Source organism: Natrix helvetica, assembly GCF_964273705.1.
Source record: "Natrix helvetica genome assembly, chromosome: 1".
Classification (NCBI taxonomy): Eukaryota; Metazoa; Chordata; class Lepidosauria; order Squamata; family Natricidae; genus Natrix; species Natrix helvetica.
In genome coordinates, this window is record NC_138548.1 from 155671882 (window position 1) to 155698269 (window position 26388).

Sequence of the window (26388 nt, forward strand, 5' to 3'; positions counted from 1 at the left end):
AATCCCATCTCCTAGTTTTTCCTCTGAACATTTAACCAACCATAAAAATAAAGTCCACTCCATAAGAAAAGATGAAATCATTTCATCCCAGATAGCGTTAATACATCCTTCAAAATCTTTTGATTTCTTTTATTACTGAGAATAATCCTTAACTCTAGAAAATCTACTCTTCGTAAATTTGAATTAGCACTTTAGCCAATAATTACTAAATACAGATTTTACTGAAATACATTTTACCTTGATCTGCAAACTAGCTGATGCCACTCTTCTCTCTAAATCCTCTACCTGCTGAAGAATAGCAATATCCGTATCCATGGCTTGCTCTTCTATGGACCAATTTTCTACAATATCTCGCGTTACTTGGTTTTCATCATTTTCATTTACTTCAATAATTGCAGCTGTATTTAGAAATTAGATTAGGCTATTTTAGTATAACTTTCAGATCAAGTGTTTTGTAGTAACAAAGAGGTCAAGGGCAACAATCATTTTATCAATACAAGAGGTCACAATTAATCCAAGTATATGTCTATTGAATTATTTCTATAGACATATACTTGTATACCAATCTATAGATGCGTAGTGTATTTTGCTTTTCAGTTGAATTTAATAGGTTAGAATGTTCTAGAAACTTTATAGCTCAGTAAAATGATGAGAGAATGGAGATAAGAAAGCTTTATAAACTTATGCATAGCATCGAGGAACTCAATCAGGACAAGTTTTTCTTCTTTCTCAAAACACTATAGCCAGGAAGTCATGGAAGAATAATTGGAAGGAGATTAGAACAAAGGAAAGGAAGTATTTCCTCACAACAGCATAATATAACATGTGGAATTCATTACCACCTAACATGGTGATGGCCACTAACTTGGACGGCTTTAAAAGGGAACTGGAAAAATTGAGATCAGTCTCAACGGCTGTTAGTCTTGGAGGCCCACTGTTATTCTCTGGGTTGAGTAGCATGCCTCCAAATACCAGCTGCAGGATAATATGGCAGGAAAGAGAAATTATCTCTGCTTGTCAACACACCAAGTTGGCCGTTGTGGGAAACAAAATGCTGGACTAAGATGGGCTTTGACTTGATCTAGCATAGTTATATTCTAATGTGTTTTTTTTTAAATTAAAGAAAAATGTCCATTAGCCATTTCATAATTAATAGGTTACCTAGACTTAATGTTGCTTCTGTGCCATCTGAGCTATTAGAAAGGTATCTTAGAAGATCTACTTTTCATTATACCACTGGAGTTTTTTCCTTATTTAAATTACATACCATCTTTATTCTTGAGGCAAGCTAGAGTAATATAATCCATATGCTTTTGAATTTGCTTCTGTAAGGCCTTTTCTCTAATTCCCCTGAGATGCAACACTTTAACCAAAGCTTTTAGGTCCTCTGGATCAATAATTCTCCACCAGCCAAACTGCATTTCTGAATCAAAATATGGAGACAAAGAAAGATTTAAAAGACACAAACATTCTATATGGGAAATGGTACCCCAAAAACCTAGTTCTCTTAACATTAAAAGACACGGATATATATGATCTCAGGGAAAACTACAGTATAGCTGAGATCCTTGCTGTTATTGCCATTGCATTGTTGCTGCTGCCACAGAAAACCTCTTTTCTTAAAAACACACACACACACACACACACAAATCAATGGTCTGCCACAAACAAACACTGGGTCATTTTAGAAAGTCCTAGTCTCTAACTAGAAGAACAGAACTAGGATTCCGTTAGAATTAGTTAGAAACACTTATAAAAAGAATAAAATGGTACTGACCTTCTGGGATAGGCTTTGGACTAGGATAATCAGCTGGTTTGGCTACTTCCATAAGAACCGAAGAAGGTACAGAAGTTTGTTTCTCAGCCTGTGGCCCTGGCGATTCGCTTTTACTTGTCGGAACACTGGGTGTTAAGAAAGAGCTACCGTTGCCCTCTGACAGTCCTAGGCCGGACCCCATACTAGGCAGTGGGGATGAAAACGAATGATTTGAACTCATAACGCCAGTAGGCCATCCACAGAACTGAAGTCCCATTACAGGCAATCCAGTCTTCATCTGCTATCCAAAAACAACAACAACAACCCCAATTTGAATAGTTATAACTATTTGTTATATAACAGCTCCATGTAGGAAATTGCAATCAGAATAACAGCGTTGTTAGGGACCTTGGAGGTCTTCTAGTCCAACCCCCTGCCTAGGCAGGGAACCCTACACCACTTCAGACAAATGGCTATCCAATCTCTTCTTTAAAACTTTCAGTGTTGGAGCACCCACAATTCTGGAGGGAAGTTGTTCCAATGATTAATTATTCTAACTTAGGAAAATTCTCCTTAGTTCTAGGTTGCTTCTCTCCTTCATTAGTTTTCATCCATTGCTTCTTGCCCTGCCTTCAGGTGCTTTGGAGAATAGGCTGGCCCCTCTTCATATAGTAAAAATCAGTACAGATTTTTAGTAAGAAGATGAACTTGCAATAATTCCAAATCAATAAACACCGAGCCCCAGTATGGTGTACTGATTAAGATAGAGCAGACAGATCCAGGTATAAATCCCCACTTGATTGTAGCACCACTCACCGATATGATCCTTACATTAGTCATTCTTTTTTAGCCCATCTTATTTCTTAGAGCTGCCAGCATATGCCATTATCGGCTCTCAGAGAACAGATGGGATTAAAAAAAAACTATTGACTAATAATAACAAGCATATGCCAAGAGTTCCATAAATGGCCCATCCTGTGCATGGAACAGACAGCATCTGTTTTGGGAATAGAACTATGATACGCATTTTCCAGAAAGATGTTTTGAGATAGGACAGGGAAGAAAGGAAATAGGGAAATAACATAGCCATTTGCAGTGGTACATGGCAACAGCAGCAATTAAGTGAAAGTAAGGGAGAAGGAAGGTGGTAGAAAGAGAAAGCGATTAATGGGTTGATCTGATGTGTTATACTTGAATTCATAATCAAAAGTCACAAGCATTAAGGAAGACAGTCCTGGAAAGATGGGAAAAGGTATCCCCTCCCGCCACAATTGATGGGTTTCAAAGAATGGACTTAGCTCAATAATTAGCAGTATCACTTTAAAATATCACAAAAATTATGCTTTCACATAGTACAGTTATTGACATGCAAAAAAAAAAAATTCTTCTTCAGAAAATATTGTGGTCTTTTTCAACTCAGATTGCCTCAGGCACCATTTTGTATCCAACGTGTTCCCTTGCTTTATTTAGAAAACACACATTTTCTAGCATATGTTTCATATGTCCTCATTGCTTATAATAGGGAAATTAACAAATAGCTTTTTTTCTTTTTCAAAATCTTTTCAGAAGTGAATAGAGCTTGCATGCACAGTAATGCTTTCTGAGGGATGGCAGAAATTTGCTGGCATGGTTGCATCTTCTTGGAGACAACGTTTACTAAGATGAAACAGGACATTGTGTAAATAACTAATTTAAAGAGGTTAGCAGGGATCCCATCTCCGCCACTCTAAATAGTTTGTAAGGAAAACAGTACGTACACCAAAGGTACCAGCAGATAACTACATTTAACAAACTTTAGATGTAATGGACATTTCTGTCCCAATTGCCACACCCTTGAACTAAGGTAGCATCTGAAACAAGGCATGGTATTTACACAATTTGTATTAATTTACATAATTACACAAATAATGGGAATTACTGCGTATAATGTATTTTCAGATTGAATGGATATTCAGAAATAAGACAAACTCCCTCCCCTGGGATAGTTTTTATAAAATTGAGGGTTTTTTTTTTACACAAGTGTCTAGATTTGGATATTACAGTAAAGTTTCACTTATACTAACTCTGCATAGAGAAATACCAAATATCCATAACTGAGTTCACACTCTATATACTAAGCCATAGTTTGTACGGATCACTGAAAAAGTCACAGTGGCTCAATTGACAAATAGTTGCTTTACAAACTATACAAATGATTGGCTCAGCTAGAATGATTTCAAATATTCCATTAGCCAAAACAAATCATATTAGGGCTTAGTACAATGTATGAACTCAACCACTGGATTGAATTTTGAAGAGATTCCAATCAGAAGCTGGAGAGAGAAAAGGAGAGTGATGATTAAATCAATTCCTTTCCTCCTTATGATTCCCTGCATCACCCATCCTACCCAACCAGACCCGAAAGGTCTTCACACTCATATGCCCACAACTAGAAATTAACTTTCTTCCTTTACAACAAATGGTAATCAGGATTCCTATCAATACTCTTAGCATCCATTCTATACTCTTTTTCTTTTCCCTGTAGAAAACGCACAGGGTGAAACTTCCTGTGGAATAGAATGGAATAAAATGCTTACCTGAAGTGGTGACAAGGCAAATGGACTTAATCCTATTGGGCTTGGTGAAGAGGCTGAACTAATAAGTGGAGATGGAACAGGTGAGGGTGATTTAGATGGAGGGTGAGAATGCGGAGTGAGAGATGAAGAAGAAGTAGCAGCAGCAGCAGCTGGTGAATCTAGGTGGGTAACAGAAGTGTCATCACAAGGAGTTCTGGGTAACAGGCTGAACCACTGCCTGCTCTTTTCTGTAAGAGTCTTTAACAGTTGGTCATTTGAAATCAATGGAGAACTATAAAATTTCCCTGGCCCAGTTGCCACGGGATTAAAAAGATGATTCGGATCAGATCGTTCATTGCTGTTTTGTGATAAAGTGGCCTGGTGGCTACACAATGAGGTTTTAGAGCTATTCTGATAGGCCAGCGAGCACCCGTTTGCTGCGCTGCCATTGGCTTTGGGAGCCAGAATATCTGACTCGGGAGGCATTTTTGCTACTTCTAAAAGTTTGCTTAGCTTTGAGAAAGAGCCGGGCTTCTGCAGGAAAAGATTTGTGCTGTCCTTCTCTTTGACATCCTCTTTCGGATTACAATGTGTTGCATTTAAACAATTTAATTTTTCTTCAGAGGTCTCAAAAATTTCTTCTTTGATATGAATATTTTTGGCCTTTTTCAGCTTCTCTTTTTCTTTTGCAATTTCTTCCAGACCTGTAGGCATAGAAAGACAATGACTTAACTGAATTTACAACCGAAATGGGTTTGGTTTTCAGCTATTGAAGCTGAAAAACCACATTATCATCAAAAAAAACAAAACCCTATACCCTTGATTTATAGAATGATTTTATTAAAAAGTAGGATATTCATCTAGCATAAAATCAACAATGATAATCAAAAGAATACAACAAGCGTGTATGAGGCTGATCACAATTTCATTTGAAGAGATGAAACAGAAACACAATCAAAAGCATCCTCTTAACATCTGAACTGAAAATGTTTGACACTTCAGCAGGAGGAGGTACCAGGCAGAACAGTGTTATTAAATGCATCACGCAAAGGGGAGTCATATGGAAAAAGCTTTTTTTGCATGCTGTGATACATAAAACATACTTCACTGCTTGTAGAAATCTGAATAGGAGAGTAAGAGAAATGAATTTATACTACACCTTAAGCCATGCAGTACTGTTTTTAGTGATGCAGAATATTTTTTTTAAAAAAATAATACAAAGAGACTCTTTTAGTGTAAGTAATTTTTTTCCAGAATTTCAAAATAAGGGATGAAGAAATGAGGCTATTATGTAGAAAATAAAAACAAGATGGGTTTCACAAGTACCTGGCACAGGTGAAATATTTCCTAACCCATGGTTTAGTACCAGCAATGGGACTTTTTTTGTTTGGCAGCAAAATTCTGACAAAACATTTTTTATAAAAAATCCCATTCTATGGCACCCTGTTATATTTATGCTTTATTCAAGAAGTCTCAAGGGAAAATCTTTTTATTTAATTTATTTATGTTTTCAGTGCTTAAATTACTTGTTTTTAATTAACAATTATAAAGTGCCTTAAAATTAGGCGGTATCCTGCTAGTAGATTCAAATATCAGCATAAGGAATATACTATTGGTTTTTGTTATCAAGCCTTTCCTCTTTTGTGTTTTTTTATGAAAGGTGTGTACAATAAATTCAATAACTTGTTACTACTTGTATCAGAACAGGCATCACCCAAATAAAAGAATGTGGATGAATGTATAACCAATTTATATATAACCTATGAGTCCTCATAAAGGAAATAAAGAGTACCAGACTCTTTCAGATAAGTATCTGACAAATATTTTGAAATGTAAACTCTCCAGAATTCTGTTAACTGTGTTCAAAGAGCAGTTCCATTTTTTTCAAATAAAGCTTTCATTTTTGATCCCCCACATTTCTCCACTTCTTCTTTAAGCATGTGTCAACATGCATTAACTATTTCTTCACAAAGAGCAAAAGGAAAAGAGAGAATCACATAGAAAGGAAACGAAAAATGGGGAAGAAAGGAAGTGGTTGGTGTTTCCTCTCTCCCAATTTTAATCTCTCTAGTGACAGTGCATTTGGGATACCTTTAACATAGTTGATGATAATCACTTTTAAAGGGCATGGGGCCAGGTTTCTTGTAAGACTGCCTATCTCTGTGGATTCTGCATGTCCCATTAAATCCAGCAGGATGGGCATTTTGCAGCTCTCCTTGGTGAAGAAATGTCACCTTGTGATGCCTAAGAACAGGGGTGTCAAACTCAAGACCTGGGGGGAGGGGCGGATCTGGTCCATGGGGTGCTTAGATCTGGTCCGTGGGGCCTCTCTGGAAACAGCAAAGGACCAACCCGCAGTGTCTCTGCCAGTGAAAATGGAGCTCGGGAGGGCTGCGTGCGGCCTTCTCAAACTCAGTTTTCGCTGGCAGGAGGTTGCAGAAGACCATTGCAACTGAAAACAGAGCTCAAGAGACCATTTTTGCTGGCAGAGCATTCAGGCCACCACAGGCACCCCCAACACGTGACATTGAGCTGGCCATGCCCCCTGCCTCCCCCCCTAGGTCAAACACAAATCGAGTTTGACATCCCTGCCTAAGAAACATCCCTCCCCTGTTATGGCACCTGCCTTGTAGGGACACTTTCTCCTCAGAGATTTAATTTGTTCCAGATTGTAAATTTGGGATTATCAATAGTTCACAAGACAACATCAAAGCACATTCAAGTCCTTCACCCAGGATTTACCAATACCAGCTTGTGGCTTAAAGAAGACTTTGTCAGAGAAAAGCATGGACATTTTTTTCAGAGTTCCCAAATCTAGCTTGGGATGCGGTGCCCTAGAGGTTAAGATGCTAAGTTTGTTGACTGAAAGGTGGGCAGTTCAAGACCCAAGCATCGTGCAATGGGCTGAGCTCCTGTTCTTGGCCCAACTCCTGCCAATCAGCATTCTGTTCACTTCGGCATATAGTCATGACCATGGAAGTCTTTTCAGACAATGCTGGATCCTTCAGCTAAGAAACAGAGATGAGCACCCCCACCCTGCCCCAGAGTCAGACACAACTGGACAGGGGAAGCCTTGACCTTTTTAGATCTAGCTCATTACCTTCTCCACTTTCCATGCCTTCAACAAAAATGCCCCCACATTGGGGCAAAATCCAGTATCGACGTCTGTAACGATCCTGGCCAAACATCATTGAACGTAAAGAGTGAGAAGCTTCAAATAGCTTTCTTCTGTACTGGTTTTGCTGCTGTTGTATATATAAAAACACACACAATGGTAAAAATAAAGATTTTCTTCAAAGTTAATTTTGTTGTATACATGATGTACAAAGACAATAAAGGCTATACTATGCTCATCAAACTTTTTGGATATTTATGTTACTTCCAAACAATACTATTTTGTTTTTGTTTTGTTTTTTTTGAGAAATTGAAAGAGTCTAATTGATGATGATGTATCACAATGGACAAAATTAAAAGAAATTGAAGGAGACATTACATAAGCAAAGTTTGGGCTTTTGTTACCAATTTCCAGAAAACAAAAGAATCAAGGATTTTCAATGCATGAAAACAAATGAAATGCTATCAGTTATGACATACAGCAAAGAGTGTGTACATCTAGTACAACAAGCCAGGCTAATATGAGAAGTTGTGGCTTTTTATATGTAACTAATGAGATATTTTATATGGCCTTGAGATAAATTATGTTTAGGATAACTTGTAGATAAAGCTAGTGCTCAGGTGTCCACAGATAAAGAGAAAAAGTTAACATGCTGAATGCCATATTCTTGCTTCAATTGAAACAAATGGCAACAAATGCACAGTAGACCTGAGAATATGTCCTGGCACATGCCTCTCAAACGCAGAGGATCAAAAATTCCAGATAACACTTTCCCTTATTTAAACTAATAATTTTGTCCTATTATAATTATTTCACTATAGATGGAATCAAAAGGTAACTTTCCATCTTTTAAAAAAACCATTAGCAGTTTACACCAGTTTTACTTTGAGAAAGAAAGCCTATGTTATTTTGGACTCACAAAACTAGTTTCGAGGCTGTTATAATTCAGGGGAGTAATATTAGTTAAAGTTTCTCTCAAGAGTACCAGTCCATTAACACATTCAAGTCTTCCAAAACACACAAAGATTGCTCTGGGTCCAGAATAGAGAGCACATTACGATCATACAATTCAAATAACAGATACCAGAATAAGGCAATAGGATGCTTTTTTTTTGGTAGTGCTCTTTGCAGGCTTGGGTCAGCATCAAATAACATAATTAGCTGTCTTCTGGATACAGCCTTGGATTTCTGCCTTTTTATAATATCTCACAGGTTTAAATTAAGCCAGGTCCAAGGGCTTTATTTATACTTTGTTGTATCAGCAGCAAATTGCTTCATCTTTCCTCATTTTCAACAAGACTGGTTAAGACAATGAGGAAAAATCTGGTGAATGTGTATAAATGCTAAGGATCTAGTTAAGAACACTTTAAAAATAACTCTCGTCTACATTATAGTGACAGAGTAAAGTTTAAATTTATATTTAAATATAAATATAAATTTAATAAATTATATTAAATTTATAAAGTTCAGGTTACCTTAGTAAGTTTGTCAATCTGTTTCTCTAATTCCTCAACACTTGCAGCTTGATCTCCATCATCCTACCACCAACAAATAAAATGCAGTAATGCATTATTTTCTATATAGTAATTGTGCTCACAATTTTAAAACTGGAATTTTATGAAATGTGCCTCAAAAAAAAAGGCATTGCAATCATAAATATTTATTATGGGATGTGGTCTCCAAAGGGACTCTGTTCTTTATAGCAGTTGTACATAGGGAGACGCAAGTATGGCAAAAAAAAAACAATGATTTTTTAAAACGTATTGGTCTCAGCAAGGCTGGAGCAGTCCATGCAATGGAACTATGGATTCATTCACACATCATACTGAGCCTTGTTCACTGAATAGGCCAGAAGTCTTGATTGCACATAACACGAAGTCATAACAAGCAACTGCATATCATTGTTAGTCAAAAACAGAAAAAACGTAATGGCAGTTTATTTTCAGCAATGGACACAACAATAAAGACCTGCTAATCCTTCCCTCCTATGCCTCTACATAGTTGGTAAATAAGAAATGTTGATGTTACAATCAAACCAACTCTTGTCATAACCTCTTTTAGCAATTTTCAGTCAAGGTTTTTCACATAACATTAAAGACACATATACTTTATAAAATTCAATGTAAGTTATCTAATTTATCAGCAATTCCTACCTCATCTTCACAAATATCTTTCTTTCCCTTTTTATCATCTTTGTCGTCATCGTCTTCCTCATCTTCATCTGCTTGATCATCACTATAGTCATCATCATCGTCATCATAATCACTCTCCCCTCCCTTCCGTCTCCGCTTTCGGCCTGGTGTGGGTGTACCTAGTGAATGGGGTTCTTCTCCTATATCACCTCCTCCTGTGACATCTCGCTTGCCTGTTTTCTTAGCATGAATGATTCTAAGCCTTCAAACACAGGGTAGACAAAGAGTGTTATGGAGTGTTGCTAAATACATAGTTCCTCACATTTCACCAAGAGGAAATCATTCTCCTTACGCATTTGAACCGTTTTTGTCACATTATGTATTGCAGCTACTGAATCAGCACTTGAGAAATGTAATTCACCAACAGAACCCTTTTTATTGAAGGGATAAATTTGTTCGGCAAGAGCTTTAAAATTCTTTGATTTTATTTGCTGGGAATCATCAGAAACCACAAAATCTCTACTCTTATTTAATTCTTCACGAAATATTTTAGGTCTAACATGAATGATACCGTATAAAATTCTGTTACAACAGCTAGGAACAGCAGAAAGATTTCCAGAATCTTTCCTCTAAGCTGAAGAAACAAGTATTTAGCCGTATTCTTCTTTTGGTCAATCTTAATCTCTTTAACCTCTTTCCAGTAACATTTAAAAAAAAACAGTGCTAACTCTAACCAAAAAATGATAAATCTGATGCTTGGCTGTAGATTATATGAATATAAATCATTTCTCAAGTGTCTGCATATTACTTTATATGATATGTTATTAAGCATTAATCTTGTAGCACTCTGGTAGCAGAAGCCTTAGTTTCATGTTTATGAAACAAAAGAAACTTACATACCAGTAAATACAGTTGTGGTAGCCCTTCATCTCTTACCCTACAAAACAAGATTCCATACAGCAGATGTTACAGCTCTAACTACCAGGAATCTAACAGGCAAATTATTTTGAAACAGCCTATTCGGTACTTCAAAGCCAGGCTGCACATGCCCTTTAAATATTTTGGCATGTAACAGAATTTAAGGAGATATGAAAATGTGTGTTTTTGAAAAGGCAAGGATTTCACAAGAAAGAAAAGAAAGGAGAAAGAGTACGGATTAGGATGGCAAAAGTAGATAAATTATGGTATTTGAATGCTTCTATGTATTTTTTTTCCAGTTTCCTTTTCTTCCTTTCCTCGCCCATCCTACAAAACAGTATTCCATACAGCAAGTGGGTATGATGCAGTGAAGCTGGCTGCTTTATGATTTTAAAAAGAACTCATCTGGAGGATGTCTATCAGACTAGGTAAAGAAAGATAAAGGGATGACTTGAAAATCCTCAGTAAGCTCTTCTTATAATGCAAAAGATGAACTTTACTTTTAATGTTATAATTTGCAAATAATTAAATGCCCACTGCTTGACCAAGGAGATATTAGGCTGAAATTTTATACCGCAACATATGCCTTAAGTAAAATGATAGATATCTCTAGATTAAATATCTGCACCAGTATTAAATCATTGAAAAAATAATTACAGTAATGATGCATTTTGTCCTTGCACCCTGACAAAGCTCATTCAGCATTCTATTCTAAAATGTTGTAGTGGAGCCTACGTAGTACTAGAATAGATCAGCCATCTTGGTGAAGATAATTAAAACATTACCAAAAGAAATTAAAAACCCAAATGAAAAACGTACATTGAGAGTCACAGAGTCTGGCATAAAGTGCCACTGGATTTTGATTTTCTTCCCAAAGATCTTCTACTGATCTATTGCTATGTTTAAACAAACTCTACTGCTGCTAGCCAATATATTTTACTTTTCTCTACATTCAACTAACAAGAGTAAACTAAAAAGACAGTTCTGGCAGTATGCAATTACTTTCACTTGCCCTTCTTAACCCCAAGTAAAATAACTGTTTCTTTCCCAATCATTTACTTAGAAGGGTGAAATCACAGCATCAACAAAGACAGCAAACAGCTGGCCTGATGTTTTCAACAAAGTTGTCGTCCACAGAGAAACTGCCAATTTATTGTATCTTTAGCAAGGTACATCTATGGTCGGAGCCCAATGTAATAGCAGGTTTTTTTTTTAAATCACATGTCTCTCTAATATATTTATTCTAGCTCATTTTCACTCCAAATAGGATAGGGCTGTATTTTATCAATAAAAAGATAACCTGACCCAATATTGAAACCTTTCTAACTAAGGGAAGCATCTTATAATAGTGTAGAAAATATAAGATTGGACTCTGGCCAAAAGCATTGAATCTAAATGTCTAGTTGGGCCATAAAACTAAATGGATGACCATGGGAAGGTCAACATCTCTTAGTTTAATCAACTATATAAAAATCATAGATTTGGGGGGAAGAAACAGGGACACAGCAAATGAACTTTGGGAGGACAGGCAGAATAAAAATATAATGTAACTTTTTCACACTCAAGAGATCATGAAAATACATGCTTAAGTAAGTCTAATGGAAAAGAAAAAGAAAGATAAATATGAATAATCTTGCCTTCTACTAATCAGGTGCATTTTATGCCTATTGTGAATGAATGCTAGAATGTAATATTTAATAAAAGCTTCATCATCTTCTACAGCTAAGAATGGTACACCACCGTACAAAAATCTGAAGGATTGATATACAGCTAGGACCTGAACACACATTGTCTTAAGATTGACCAAAAAATACCTTACTCTGTAACACTTCAACAGATGCAAAATGAAATGATCTCAGCTCACCCTCATGACTATAATGAATGAATAGTGAAAGAGAAATAGTGGCATCACATAAGATGGGAATGGGTGGGAGCAAGAATGAGAAACTGAGAGTCACAAAGGAAAGATTTAGAAAAATAAAATTTGCCAGTTTTTTTTTAAGTAGAGCTAAATAAAAGAAGAGAAGCAGCTATGCCCCTCAAATCTAGTACTGTACTTACATTTGTTGAAAGGACAGTTAAGAGAAAACTGACCCCCCCCCCCCTTGAGAAGTCTCCTTCCATAAGGGACTGCAGGGCAATTTCAAATGTTAATTGGCCCGTGATTAGGGTAATTTAGTATATGGTTTTTATATGAGTTAATTATTACAAGGGCCCCACAGTTATACTCATGAACACGGTATGAATTTGGAGCTGGTATCATTAACAGAAATTTACAGTCAATATCTTTTTCTTCCTGCAATTTGCTTTATATCTTTTTTTTTACTTCTTCTATCTCCCTCCTGTAGCTCTCCTTTACTTCTTCTTTCTTCAGAGGTGCATTAAAATGAGTGGGGAAGGAGAAATAGGGTTAGAAATGCAAACAGTGTCAGAATTCCTTGATTTGTTAAACAAGAAAGAAAAGCAACTAAAGAAAAGAAAGTGGAGCTCGGCTATGCATAGCACAGGGCTACGCAACCCTCTTGTGATTTACAATTACTTTCCCTTCAAATTCTATGGTAGACTGAGCTGTTATACTTGCTGTATGGAATTTTGTTTTGTGCAATGGAAAAAAATGGCATCCTTAAAAACTTGACTATTTGTTTTATAGCTACCTCAATACCTCAATATTGGCAAGTATACCCCAGATCGCAGAAGTACTTAAAGTTATATGACAAACTTTGAGGTATTTTTAACCATTACCTAAATAATTCGCAATTCTATAGATGATCCGAACAAAATAAATTGACCCTATAAATCCTCTTTGAGAAATAAAAATAGACAATTGTTCCAATCAGATTTTACTAATGCCCAAAAAACCCCACCCCAATTTATTAACTCCACAAACCTTCAAGCAAGAAACAAATTTATTTCTTATAAGTACCATAGTATGGATTTCTTCCAATTTCAGTCCTTCTAATTCACTACTTTTTTTTTCTTCAATGGACTATCAAAAATAAATTACATGCTTTACAAAATTAATTTCACATTTTAATTAAATAAATGAAATTGCTACTTTTACATAGCAGATTTGTCTTTACAAATAAGCCACATAACAAATTAAACAAAATTGGTGCTAGAATATTTTAGAGAATTATTACTTACTTCCTAAGTTTGCCTTCAACCATCCACTTATCTCTTCTTAAATTTGACATATAATCTATATTCTTTTCTATTTCGCTGAAAGCAGAAAACATTAATTATTCAGGCACAATTTATTGCATGACATATTCCAAATATATTTAGTATCTGAGAAAATAGTTTGTTACCTAAATTTATGTGCTACCTATTTAAACTAGTATGAGTCAAAAATAAATAAAATATTCAGTTTAACGATGACAAATAAGTACAATTATTTCACGGAATGTGGTTGGAGAAACGTGTTCTTTTTAAAACGATACCTTGTGGTTGACTCTGCTAACTCTGTTACTACAGAGGTTCATTCAGAAGTTCAAACCTATTACTGATCATTTCATTAGCTTCACCAGAAACATGCACAGAGGAAATTCTTACCTGATGACACTTTTGCTACAGGCTAATTCATTAACAAGGAAAGCAAGCACGGATGCTTTCTGAGCTGGGGTATGTGCCTGAAAAGCTTTGGTTTTCAAACTCTCTGTGAGCTCGGTTTGCCCACAGTGACCTTCCATAAATATCTGCAGTATTTCAGACACATTGTCTCTGTTGATGCCCACGTTCAACAAATGATCCCCGAGAATTGTTTTGGCCTAGAGAAAAAAGTCTGCTTGTAAATAATTGCACTCCGCGCACAGTAATGACAGCACATATGTAATACAGCTTTCTGTTACTTGATAACAAAGAGGGTAAGAAACCAAACAGAATACAAGCCATAAACCAGAGACACTACCATCTATTAGCTTGGAACCTATTACTATTTTATTTTTGCTGCCAGCACTCACAGAACAATATACTATCCTTAATTTTTTAAAACATTTATTTATATTGAAATATACAGGCTCCTTTTTGAGACTTAAAAGTCCTTTCCCAAGCAACTTCCTGGCTTAACTGTCGGATCTCATACAGAAAGGTAGATTCAAGAATCCTAAACTAAAGTTAAGAAAAAGGACATTCAAAGAAATCTAGAGTAAAATAAAATTTGGGAATTACCTGGGGAGGTAGGCAGATGTTTGGAAATAATTGGGAAATAATCTTAATATGTTGAAACTAATACAACAGACTTATAAAGTGGTATCTGTTGAGGACAGATTTGAAAATCCACACCATTATTTAAGCCCACATAAAAAGGAAACATTACTGTTAAATGTTAGTAAATGTTAAATAACAAACTAAAATTTGTTATCTGTTATGTACCGTATTTTTCGGATATAAGATGCACCGGAGTATAAGATGCACCAAGGTTTTGAAGAGGCAATTTTTTTAAAAAGTAGGTAGGTAGATAGAGGGATATAGAGGGAGAGAAAGAGAGAGAAATGCAGTAGGTAGGTAGGGAGAGAGTGAGAGTAGTTAGGTAGATAGGTAGACAAAGGGGGGGGGGAGAGAGAAATAGAGAGAGATATAGAGAATACAGTAGGTAAGTAGGGAAAGAGAGAGTGTAGGTAAGTAGGTAGGTAGAGGGATAGAGAGAGAGAAATAGAAAGAGAGAGAGAGTAGGTAGGCAGGTAGACGTTTCTAGGTGTATTTATCCATGAACTGGAGAAGGAAATCGCTGACAATCTGCAGCACCGAAGACTTTGTTTCTGCTGGCACAGAACTTGATCAATGTAATTCTCATCAATCAGTTAAAGAGCTTTCCAAAAGGGAAAAAAAAAGGTTTTGCACTCTGCAAACCTCCCAAAAACGGCGCGTTTTTCGTGAAAACGGGCCTGTTTCCCCCCCCAAAAAGGCATGAATAGCCTTGGGGGGGGGACTTGCAGAGTGCTCCTGGGGAGTTGGGCCCCCAAAACAGGGCTGGGTTTTGTCAAAAAAATTGCATGCATAACCTTATGGAGGCTTATAGACTGCTGCTGGGGGCAGGGGGGGGCAAAAACAGCCCATTTTTTGCTCATTTCTGCTCTCCCCAGCCCCCAGGAGCTCTCTGAAAGCCTCCATAAGGGTATGCACGGCCATTTTGGTAAAGGGGCGGGGCTTCAGGAGGCAAAAAAATGCTGTATTCGATGTATAAGATGCACCCAGATTTTCAGCCTCTTTTTTGAAGGAAAAGGGTGCGTCTTATACTCAGAAAAATATGGTACTCCAAATCTCTATGAAATACAGCATCTTATCTAAGTTCTATACACTCCCTTCATGCTAAGTGAGCGATACTGGAGGTCTAATTTCATTTAGCATCAGCCAATGGACAGAGAAAGATTGGGAGATATAGGGAAGATTTATACATGCGTCTTAAGACATGGCTGATCCTCTAACAGAATAACAAAGTTGGAAAGGCCTCGGAGGTCTTCTAGTCCAACCCTCTGCTCAAGCAGGAAATCCTACATCAAATCCCAACCCTAGTCAATGGTGCAGGACGATAGGAACTGCATCTCAACAAATAGAAAAGTATTCAGTTATGTGGTACAATCAGAGGTGGTATTCAGCTGGTTCTCTCCAGTTCAGGTGAACCGGTAGTGGCGGCTGCGGGAGGCTCTGCCCACCCACCCGCATACACGGAAAGTGGTGTGCATGCGCAGATGCAACACACGCGAGCGAAGTGAGCGTACACACTCACATTTGCGAACTGGTAGGGAAGGTAAGTTAATCCCACTGCTGGGTACAACCCATAAGGTACACATACTGTACTGCCAACTCAATATTTATCCATGATATTGTAAACATATTATAATAAGATCAAGAATAGTGTAAAAGTACTCATTACCTTGTATCCTGTTATTAGTCCTGGATCACAAATTGCAGCCGAGAGCAACCTCACCAGCAGATCTTGTATTTCTCCCATGCTGTCTCCTATGTTCAACAGCCCCTCTTGCAGAACATTTAAACTTGGGACATCCAGATTCACATCAAAGCCAAGAACTTTGCCAAAGTTGCTGAGGAACTGTACCACCATGAGACAATCTGAAAATGTACTTCCCGAGAGAACCAGGCCTGGAATGCGAGGCAATTCTGGCAAGGGCTAAAAAAGAAAAAGGAAAAAAAACCATATAATTCTGATCTTTAGCAAATCATTTCCAAGAAACCTAGCCCACATCCAAAGGTTTGTATGTTTCAAAGTGAAAAATGCAGACTATCCAGCCTGAAAAATAATTGGTTGAAACAAGGATAAATAGGGCAAGAAATTTCTAACCACAAACAGGGTATCAATGATTTGTGCATAAATGGATTGAAGCCTCATTTATTTGTAGGGATCATATTTTTGACCCATTAACTCTTCTCTGAAGAAAAAACGGGGGCCCTGTACATTTGTAATCTAGTTATTTTGAAAGCTCTGGTTACCCATAAGTGCTGCTAAATTATTATGTCTGACTTTGGCAGGAGGCAATTATTAAATATATCAAGAATAAATATAACCATTTGATTTAGTGAAATTTAACATTCGATCAAATCAGGGGTGGATTCCGGCAGGCACTACTGCTGGTTCACTCATGTGCGCTTCGTGCACATGTGCAGTGGGATTAAAATTGTTCTGTGCATGTGCAAAACCAAAAAACAAGAGAGTGGCGCCTATGGTGCCGCCAGGAGAACCAGTTCGGGGGTGTGGCAGGCCTGGGTCACTGCCAGTTCCAGCGACCCAGGCTGAACCGGTAGGAACCCACCACTGGATCAAATCAAATCTAGCTTTTATTCTGGTTCCAGCATGATACTCAAAGGCTAAGTGTGATTTTTTCAAACCCAAAAAGGTTGCACAAGCCTGCCTGAGCTAAAGCTGCAGCTGACAAGGTGCTCAGAAACATAGTAAACCACTTTCTTCATGCTTGGCTTGCACCTTAAAATATCCATCTCCTTTAGTTGTGAAAATGCAGTACATGAAAAAACAAACAGGCCCTAATCTATTCAGCTGCTTTGTAAGGAGTCATAAATTCAATAATAATTATTAAAATACATTTGGCTACAAGCTATTTCTGGCTATTATACACTTATTTCTTACCATCTTAGGTCCTCATTGCAGTATTTTGGCAACCAGTCTAACCTTTTGATTGAACAGGAAATTAGACCGGCAATCACACAAGGCATCCAGGCATGGAGCTAAAGTAATACTCCCACACATCTTTAATAGAAGTGTTTTTATACTGAAAAGGGAAAATAACTAAGCTCCTGAAATAATGCTAGAATATCACACGCTGCATTTTCCTAAAACATTGATGAAGAAAATAAAGAACAAATACTAGGTCCAGTGTATTCTAGCAATAGCAACCCAAATTTGATTATTAATGAGCCATTCCTGGTTACTCTTAAGATAAAATGGTTTAAACTTTATTGTCCATTTCACCCAGCAATAAGCCCATCTGAAGTCTACGGCAAAACAGAAGCTGCTATACGTCTTTGTTGTGGATTAGGAGCAGAAGAGAGAAATCAATGGGTTTGACCATATTGGTGTTCAGAGTTTTGTATTAACCTACACAAGCCCTCTTTAGGACATGCTTAGCGTGCAAAGGTTAATGTCTAATGTGGTATGGTATCCTGCTATAAACATTCTATTATATACTATTGCAGACTGTCTTCAGTTTATGATAACCATCAGTTTAAAACTCCAAGGTACACTTTGGACCAAAGTCAGATAAAATTAAAAATAAACAAAAATATATTAATTTTTACCCATCATCTCCTACTGAATAGCTGACCAAGACAGGTGGAAAAAAATCTATATACTCCATTGTGGTTTGTGTTCTGAGGAACAGTGACTTTCCCTAATGGAAAATGTTTTCCTTCTGCATCCTGCAAGATGCAACTATGCCCCATGGAAACTGATAGTCCAGAAAAATTCTGAGAAGCTATGAGTGTAAGAGGATCAGATGAAAAACATTCTTGTTCCCAAAAGGAGGCAACCAAATGTCTCTCAGAATTCCCAAGCAGGGTATAAAGGCAAGAGCTTAAAGAGGTATACTGGAAACCAGTGAAGAGAGTTCGAACAAACAGCCCAAACATTACAATGTTGGCTACTAGTTAAAGAAAAACAAAAAGAAACATACAACACCCCAGTATGTGCTTCAGTGTAAATGCCAGTCATCCTGAAACACTGACATAATATTATCAAGCAATCTAAAATAAAATGGGCATAATTTTAAAAGGCAATAAATTAAAAAGAAATTGCTACAACAATAAGAGTGGAAGAAAGGAGAAACAGCAAGGCAATGAAAGGTAAATATACACGGTTCTGATTACCTTCTGGTCTGCTAAACACATATCTTCATTAGGCTTCTTTAGCTCCTTAGCCATTTCTAATTCTAATCTTCGCTGTTCCAGTTTTCGTTGTTTGTTTAATCTCTTTTCATCACGTTTTTCTTGTTTTAACCGCTCTTTCTCCTTAAGTAGCACGGGATAGATAAAAAAAGAATGAAACCCTGTGTAGTCCACTTCCGAAGGAACAATGTTACATAATCTTAAATCATCACCCTAGCAATTAAAACATTTACGTTAAAGCGGGGACGACGACGACGGGGGACACCTAAACTTTAAATACACAAAAGACCAAATCTTGCAAGTGAGATCTGCCATAGTAGGTTCTGCGGAAAGATGTTACTATCAGTTGGCTCTGGAGTCTTTTCAACAGCATGAATGAATTCTGTACTGTGAGTCTACAAACAAGGGCTGCGCTATATATAAATGCAGTGAAGACTTCTTAGGCTTCATTGAGACAGAGTTTCTAGAGTCAGCAGCATGATACATTATCTTAACATCGCTACTTTTAAATGAACTGCTATGTGATAAGAGTGTGAATACATTTGATTCAGTAGCAAATGCATACTCAAGGTCAAGGCATACTGGAATTCTGACATCTGCTAGAAGATTGGTTCCAACTTCACAGGAAACTGGAGGGAGACATATGTATGTAAACACCCCTCCTGCCAGGGGTGGGTTGCTGCCGGCGTTACTGCCGATTCGCAATGTGCGCGGAACATGCTTGCGGGCCAGATGCACTCTGTGTGCGCGTGCACAGTTCAATGTCAATTGTTCTGCGCACATGCACAGAACAATCTACAGTGAACTGCGCACGCGCAGACACTAAAATCCAAAATGGCCGTGCCCAAGTGGCAGCGAGGGAACCCTGGCAGGCCTGAGTCGCTGCCGGTTCTGCAACCCAGGCCTGAATTCCACTACTGGTTCAGCCAAACCGGGCCAGCAACCCACCACTGCCTCCTACCCCCAAAATACATGACAGCAAACAAAAGTACTAATAGAGAAGTTCTAATTTCTAATTAGAAGGGAACACGAGATCCAAGCCACTATTTTCATTCACTATTTTCCCCTGATAAAAAATATTATGCCAGTATCCTAATACAATGTATGTTACCTTACTGGTCTACTACTTTTATTTTAAATCTGAAACCACCTGTTACTGTTTGTACAGTATTTTCACTTGTAATGATATGTGGGAATGACCTTGGGGGACTGTTGGAAGAGCCACAAGCCAGACAACTGTCTGACACACTAAATTAAATCTGACTCCGCAGATGGAGCAGGGGCATGGCGAAATGTCTCAAAACGAACCCTCCATAGTTTCTTGAATAATTAAACGGAAGGGAAAAGAGATGCACTTTCAGACTTTCAAGACTCTGTTAATGTAACCTTACAATAAAGTAGAGCTAGTATTCCTGGGTGTGCTTCTTGTCTGGGCTACCTTGCATCAACAGAAAAAAGGCATCTGAATCGAAAATAGAGAAGCATGGAAACAAGAGTGATAAGGCCAAAAGATGACATTCCCCTCCTTAATGATGATGCAGTGGACAAGGATGACCAGGCCTTGCCTGCCTGTCTCTGTGCAACAAGAGGAACCAACCCAAACACTGTTGGATTGCAAATTTGCACATGTACGCAAAAACCTGGCGCATAAAGCCCAGGAGATGGCCTGGCACCAGGGGTGGCATTCGCTTACTTTCAAATGTGAGCGTACGCACATCCACACATGCACTCGGCCTTCCACGCATGTGTGTGACTTGAAAACGTGCCTAAATAGGTCGGCATAGTGCCAGGGTGGGCGGGTGGGCAGGCCCACCAGCGATTTCCACTACCGCTTCAGGCAAACTGGTCCAAACCGGCTGAATACCTCCTCTGCCTGGAACTCCAACAATGCCTGCGACAGCAACCCAGCGACAGCAACTAATCCAGATTCTCAGAAACCTCCACAGAATAGGATTCTTTATCCCCAACCCATCCCTTGGGGGTGCATCTACCTATCTTTCTCCTGCCTCATTTTGGGTGGGGGGGACTAACTTTCACCTCGCAGGGGGAGAGATCAAGCAAAATTTGTTCTCATTGTGGGTCTGGGTTTTGTGTGGTAGAGCACCCTGTTAGTCTGTGACAGCTCAGCAGATAGATCTAAATGATCATATAACAATAAATGTTGATAAGCAGGCAGTTTATACGTGTTAACCCCTAATAAAATAAACTTTGCTGGAAAATCCTGAATACACCGATTGAAGCGTTAGAAATCCACCTACTGAAGACGCCAATCCTATGCTTGTCTATTCAGCATTATTCAGCATTTCAGTAGGACATCTCCCCAATGAAAAGTATGTAAGGTTGACTCTAAATATCATTGTCAGTTAATGATTGCCCTGTTTAGCAACGGTTTGAAATTATGAGATCACTGATGAAAATAATTTCATGCCCAATCCTTGAAATTACCAGTTAAGTGCTCCTTTGGACACATAATCGTGATTCGGGTAGCTTGTAACCAGCATGTGTTTACAACTGTCACAGTGTCCTGAAATCACATGATATAACCATATGTGACCTGCACAGCTGGTTTCCAAACAGCAAAATCAATGGCAGTATAATCACAACTCGTGGTGATGCAATGTCTGACCTAATGACCAGAGGTGATTTGCTTAAAGACCACAGCAGGATTGCTGCAAGTCTGGTGCACTCACATGATCTTCCCCTTGATGAGCACAGCATTTAGTGATGGAGTTTCTGGTCCCAAATGGGGTCATTAAATGAGGACTATCTGTTTTAAGTAACAAAAAAAGCTTGTTTTCCTTCTAACTTTGTCATTACCTATGAACATTTGCTCCCAAAGTAGTATGGATATGCAATATTTGCTCCTATATTTCAATTACACTCTTATCTTTTCCCCGCTAATACTAATATGGCATGAAACCTAAGGTAGATAAGCTGGCCGCTCACAGGATCTCTGTAAGAAGATGGGACTAAGAAGATACTGTATTGATCAGCTCCTGAAAGGCAGGTAAACATAGAATGATAAAAGCTCTACTTACTCCCTACGCTAAGCATTGGTTATCTCAGCCAGAGTTACTATTTATTGTAAGGAGAGAGATAGGGATAGGCATGGACGCTAGCTGCATGACTAACGGATGCCCTTCGATATCCCAATGACATCACAGACCTTCCAGCAAATCCTGCAAAAAGAACCTTGCAGCCATTCTTCTTGCACTGCGATCCAGGTGGTGTGCTATTTCATCTGCTTCCTCATGCCTCCTGAGATTCTGCCTATCTCTTTGAAGCACCGGGCTGCTATATCTGGATGCTCGGATGCAACTGTATTGTGCACAGGAGCCCACTGAGTTTTGACTTGTTCGTGTTTTTGTTTTTTGAATGGAAGAAACCACAGGGATGTATGGGTGGGTGGGTGGGTGAGAGAGCCTGCAAAGCTGGCCTCCATGTAGAAGGGGCCCAAGATAGAAAATGAACATGAAATGAGTTTTCCCCTTGTGTATCATGCAAAGAAGTCTTGCATTGCAAAGTGTGATAGATGCACTGATGCCGGACAGTATAGAAATGCCCAGTATATTTATGCATGCAGAGGCAGCCTGCACTCTACCGCATTTCTTGGCTGAGCAGAATTATACTCATTAAATTCCAGGGCAATCTGTACCTATTATTTGAACGTAGGGGAAACTGCTTAAATAACCCATATTGCTGCAGCTTTGTATTGCCCAGGGAGCCATTATGGTGGATGGGCTGGGCAAAACGGAACCTATGGGGGGAGGGGACGACGACACCGACTTGGCTTGCTTCTAAGATGTATTGTTTATTCATTCCTGCTGGGCTCGAAAAATTATGCTTAATCATCCTGCAGCATTACTTACCTCCTCTTCCAATTAATAAAGCATTCTTGGCTCCTGCATTTGGCTTTATCGATTTTAAACGGTCAAAGCGTATACACAGAACACTTAAAACTGAAAGATGAGTTTTGTTAAGTAAAACTAGGACTAGATTCCCCCATGGTATGTTGAATAGGCAACCAGGTGGTATAAATCTTCAATCATGGAATATTCAGAGCACAAGGCTCACTCGGGTGCTGTGAATTTAATTCTGCTTTCAAACTGCTTATTAGACAACTTCTAAAACCTGAGATACGCTTCCATATTATGACTGTTGACAAAACTGCTGACAGCGCTGCTTAGTGATAAATGCATGTTTAACAACCTTTTGTTGCTTATTGATCCTCTGAGAGTTACAGGGAGGGAGTTGGAGAGAAGGAAGAACCAGTGGTACAATTGTAGCACTTTGTTATAGAGTTCACAGAGGCAAAATGAAGATAAATTTCTGGGTGCAGCCATCTGAAGATTTAGTGGCTCTAAGAAAAAGGGCAGACACTTGAACAAATATAACTAACACACGTGCACACAAACACACACTCACAGAGGAGCCACTGGCTGATTCGCAACTGTTCAAATATCCAGAATCTAAGATCTGCTCCCAACAGACTGTGGATGATCAAGGCATTAATTCACAGAAGTTTATCTTTCATAGTATTTGAAATGAAACATTATTGATAAGGTGTTTTTTTACCTTTGAAATTAATTAGAATTGATATAGATTCTTTTCAGCTGTAAGTACTGAAATATGCAGCTATATTTGATTTATTAATCTTTGCTTTCAGTGTTTTCACCTGAGTTTGAAAGGCTGCTGGGTTTTTTTAAATTAAGATTTTAATTGAATATTTTATGCATGTTAGTCAACCAACGTATTAATGATATATCAGTTATGTTGCACGCTGTATTTGAATCTAATTGCCCTTGCTTTATTTTATAGCCTATGCACGATGATCACACAGTATGATCTGTAATTATTAGTTCTTAATATCTGGCAATGCCGAGAGAAACATTGTATTAAATTTTGGCTTAATTCTGAAATATATTTGCTGGTATGTTAGTAATTTCCCAATTTTCATCTTTAGATAACTTTTTTCACATTTCTATTTTCCAAGCAACTTCCCCATATATCCTTACTCATTGCAGACATTGGAATATGCCTTTGAGCATAACTCACACAGCGACAGATTATGATTCATGCACATTCACCATGAAGAAATAATCTAGATCAGTCTTGGTTATTATATGGATAGGAGACCACCAGGAAATTCCACTACTTACAGTATATACTATTGCTGAAAACTGTATGGAGGTATCTTTACAGACACTATGAGACAAGGCTAATTTGAAGAAGTGTTTCCTTTTTAGCAGTTCTTTATAGCTGCACTACACAGGAAAATCAAGCTGATTAAATTGCCTTCCAGTTCTTATTTTCATTGAAGCATCCCTGATTACTCTCCAGAAAATGTAATATTGCCTAAAGTTTAAATAGTTGTTTATTATATTTGACAGTGTTTGACAGCACTGGAATGAATAATAGTGCCCTCTCCCTGTAAACAGTTGTGTTTCTGAACAAGACTGTGTCTTGGTCCCAATCCAGGTCAGGGCCCTACAACAGCTATTAAAAAATCAGCCACACGGAACCAAACTGAAATTGCTTTATGCAAATGCTATGCCAAATGTAACCCAGAGTTCCATTTGTTTCTTGTATGTGACAGCTTAGATCAAGCAAGTAGGGGAATAAGCACCTATAATTATCATTTATTTTGAGTTTTGTATAGAAGTCACAGAGGAAATATTCTGCACCGGGTTCGGGAGCGGGGTGGGTGGGAAGGCAAAATCTGCAAACTTAAGGAAGGAGGGCCGGGAATAAGACTGCATTTGCAGGTAAAATTTAAGAGCATGAAATGACCTAATTGCAAAATGAAAATAGATTTACTGATGGTAGGTAAGCTACTACTTGTCCTTAAGAAGTTTGATTAAAACTAGAATTTTTTTTTTTTAAAAGAAAGAATTAAAATATTGGAAGGGAGGAGAGGAAACAGAATCAGTCTACATCAGACCTTAATACTCACTTCTGCTTTTTTACGTGCTTCCATAGCTTTCATCAGCATCATATGCTGCCTTCTTCTTTCCCGTTCCTATTAAATCAAATCAAATTAGAACAAAGCACTATTGAAAGTAAGAGTTTATTTTTTTATTAAAAAAAAATTCCAGAACTCGACAGGACATGTTTAGCATTAACAGACAAGTCAGGGTGTATGCTAAATAAAAAGTATAGCAAGTCTGTGCATGTTTTAGTTCAGGTTTAGAAAGCAAATACAAGTACAACTGAAAGCAAAAAGGTAAAGCGATGAACATGGAGACAGTGTAAAACAGAAGCGTACAGATTTACTTATGGTCAGTTGTGAGGCTCCTTCAGAAGCTGGCCGAACAAAAAGCATAATGGTTGGCTGGAACAGGTCAGTTACCTTACATCTGCTGTAATAGGAAGTTTGCAGTCGCTCGCTGAGTGGCCAATTAAAATTTTAAAATCTGTTAACGCGGATACTTTAGAAAATAATCGAAAATTACTAAAAAAAAATTGAAAAACCATTTGGGCTACACATTGGCTGTAATCATTCATTTGGGTATGTGTTGCTGAGGATACAATTAACATTGGCAGCCAATCACTGAAAATAAAATATGTTGGTTTGACAACTAGTGTCTGATGAAGTAGCCATATTTGAGCAGGATATGAGATAATCCTCTGGGTTGTCCCTCTAAGGCAAGCCAAAGAAGCTCCACCCAGGATTAGGTTGAGTTAGTCCTGAACTAGAGCACAATGGGGAAAAAATGGCAAATTTTTGTCTAGGGACCAAAATCGTGTGGGTTTATTTTAATAAAGCCCAAAGACTGCATACTCTTTAGTAATTTCAAACCAAGTTTTTTTCCCCAATTGCACAACACTGAAGTAATTTGAAAATCATATCTCTCTTTGACGTTAGCGTTAAGTAAAATTGAACATGGTTTCCCAAATCATGTGCACAAATGGCCTAGTGAAAATCATGGATAACCTATTTATATTTCGAAAAAGCAAGCGTAAGGGTAATGTGAATTTGAACCCTCACTACGTTCAGCAGTCCAACTTGATACTACAGCAAAGAAGATTCTGTTAACAAGGCAACAGCCTCACAGGTGGCTCAGATGGGTCAATTTACAGTTAAGTTTCAAGTAAGTTGTGTTCTTTTCTTTTACAGACAAGACAAGCAGATGTATGCAATGCACTGTGCTGGAAAGCCATGCAGCATTATGTAATATGACAGCAGCCAGTGCTACATTTTATGCATTGCTATGACAACCATATCACAACCAAATCACAATGCGGTGTTAGATGTACAAAAGTAAACATACCCATACCATATCTAGTCTATGCCTCTCCAACTCCTGGTAGAAAGAGTTGGCACAATATTATGAAACAGAAATCACAGAGTCAAAAAAACCACTTTATAATTCCCCTCTCCCCCCCCCTCCCACCATCCCATCCCAAAGCAAAGCTGTTTACCCATAAGGTGAATGAAAGCATTTAAATAAAACGTTTACATATATTTACACTTATTCAACTAAAATAAGTATATACCATATAGGGGAGAACACTTGAAGATTTGTCCTCCAAATTCTTTAGGTGTTCATTCAAAAATAG

The 26388-nt window shown here is 37.9% G+C and overlaps 1 protein-coding gene across 20 annotated transcripts in view; it reads right to left on the reverse strand.

Annotated features, from left to right (window-relative positions):
• Positions 1 to 26388, reverse strand: part of BAZ2B (bromodomain adjacent to zinc finger domain 2B) — a 234611-nt gene that overhangs the window by 21159 nt on the left and 187064 nt on the right. For 12 of the 20 annotated variants that reach the window (XM_081936054.1, XM_081936047.1, XM_081936043.1 and 9 more), the window contains 13 exons: positions 26106 to 26132; positions 24782 to 24847; positions 18811 to 18951; positions 16349 to 16603; positions 14029 to 14243; positions 13621 to 13695; positions 9580 to 9820; positions 8902 to 8964; positions 7412 to 7556; positions 4333 to 5015; positions 1778 to 2057; positions 1268 to 1423; positions 238 to 398 (listed from right to left, as the gene is read on the reverse strand). In XM_081936054.1, coding sequence (XP_081792180.1) covers positions 238 to 398; positions 1268 to 1423; positions 1778 to 2057; positions 4333 to 5015; positions 7412 to 7556; positions 8902 to 8964; positions 9580 to 9820; positions 13621 to 13695; positions 14029 to 14243; positions 16349 to 16603; positions 18811 to 18951; positions 24782 to 24847; positions 26106 to 26132 — 2508 coding nt within the window. The remainder of the gene's footprint in view (positions 1 to 237; positions 399 to 1267; positions 1424 to 1777; positions 2058 to 4332; positions 5016 to 7411; positions 7557 to 8901; positions 8965 to 9579; positions 9821 to 13620; positions 13696 to 14028; positions 14244 to 16348; positions 16604 to 18810; positions 18952 to 24781; positions 24848 to 26105; positions 26133 to 26388) is intronic. The other 8 variants (XM_081936044.1, XM_081936045.1, XM_081936050.1 and 5 more) reach the window with 3 other exon arrangements.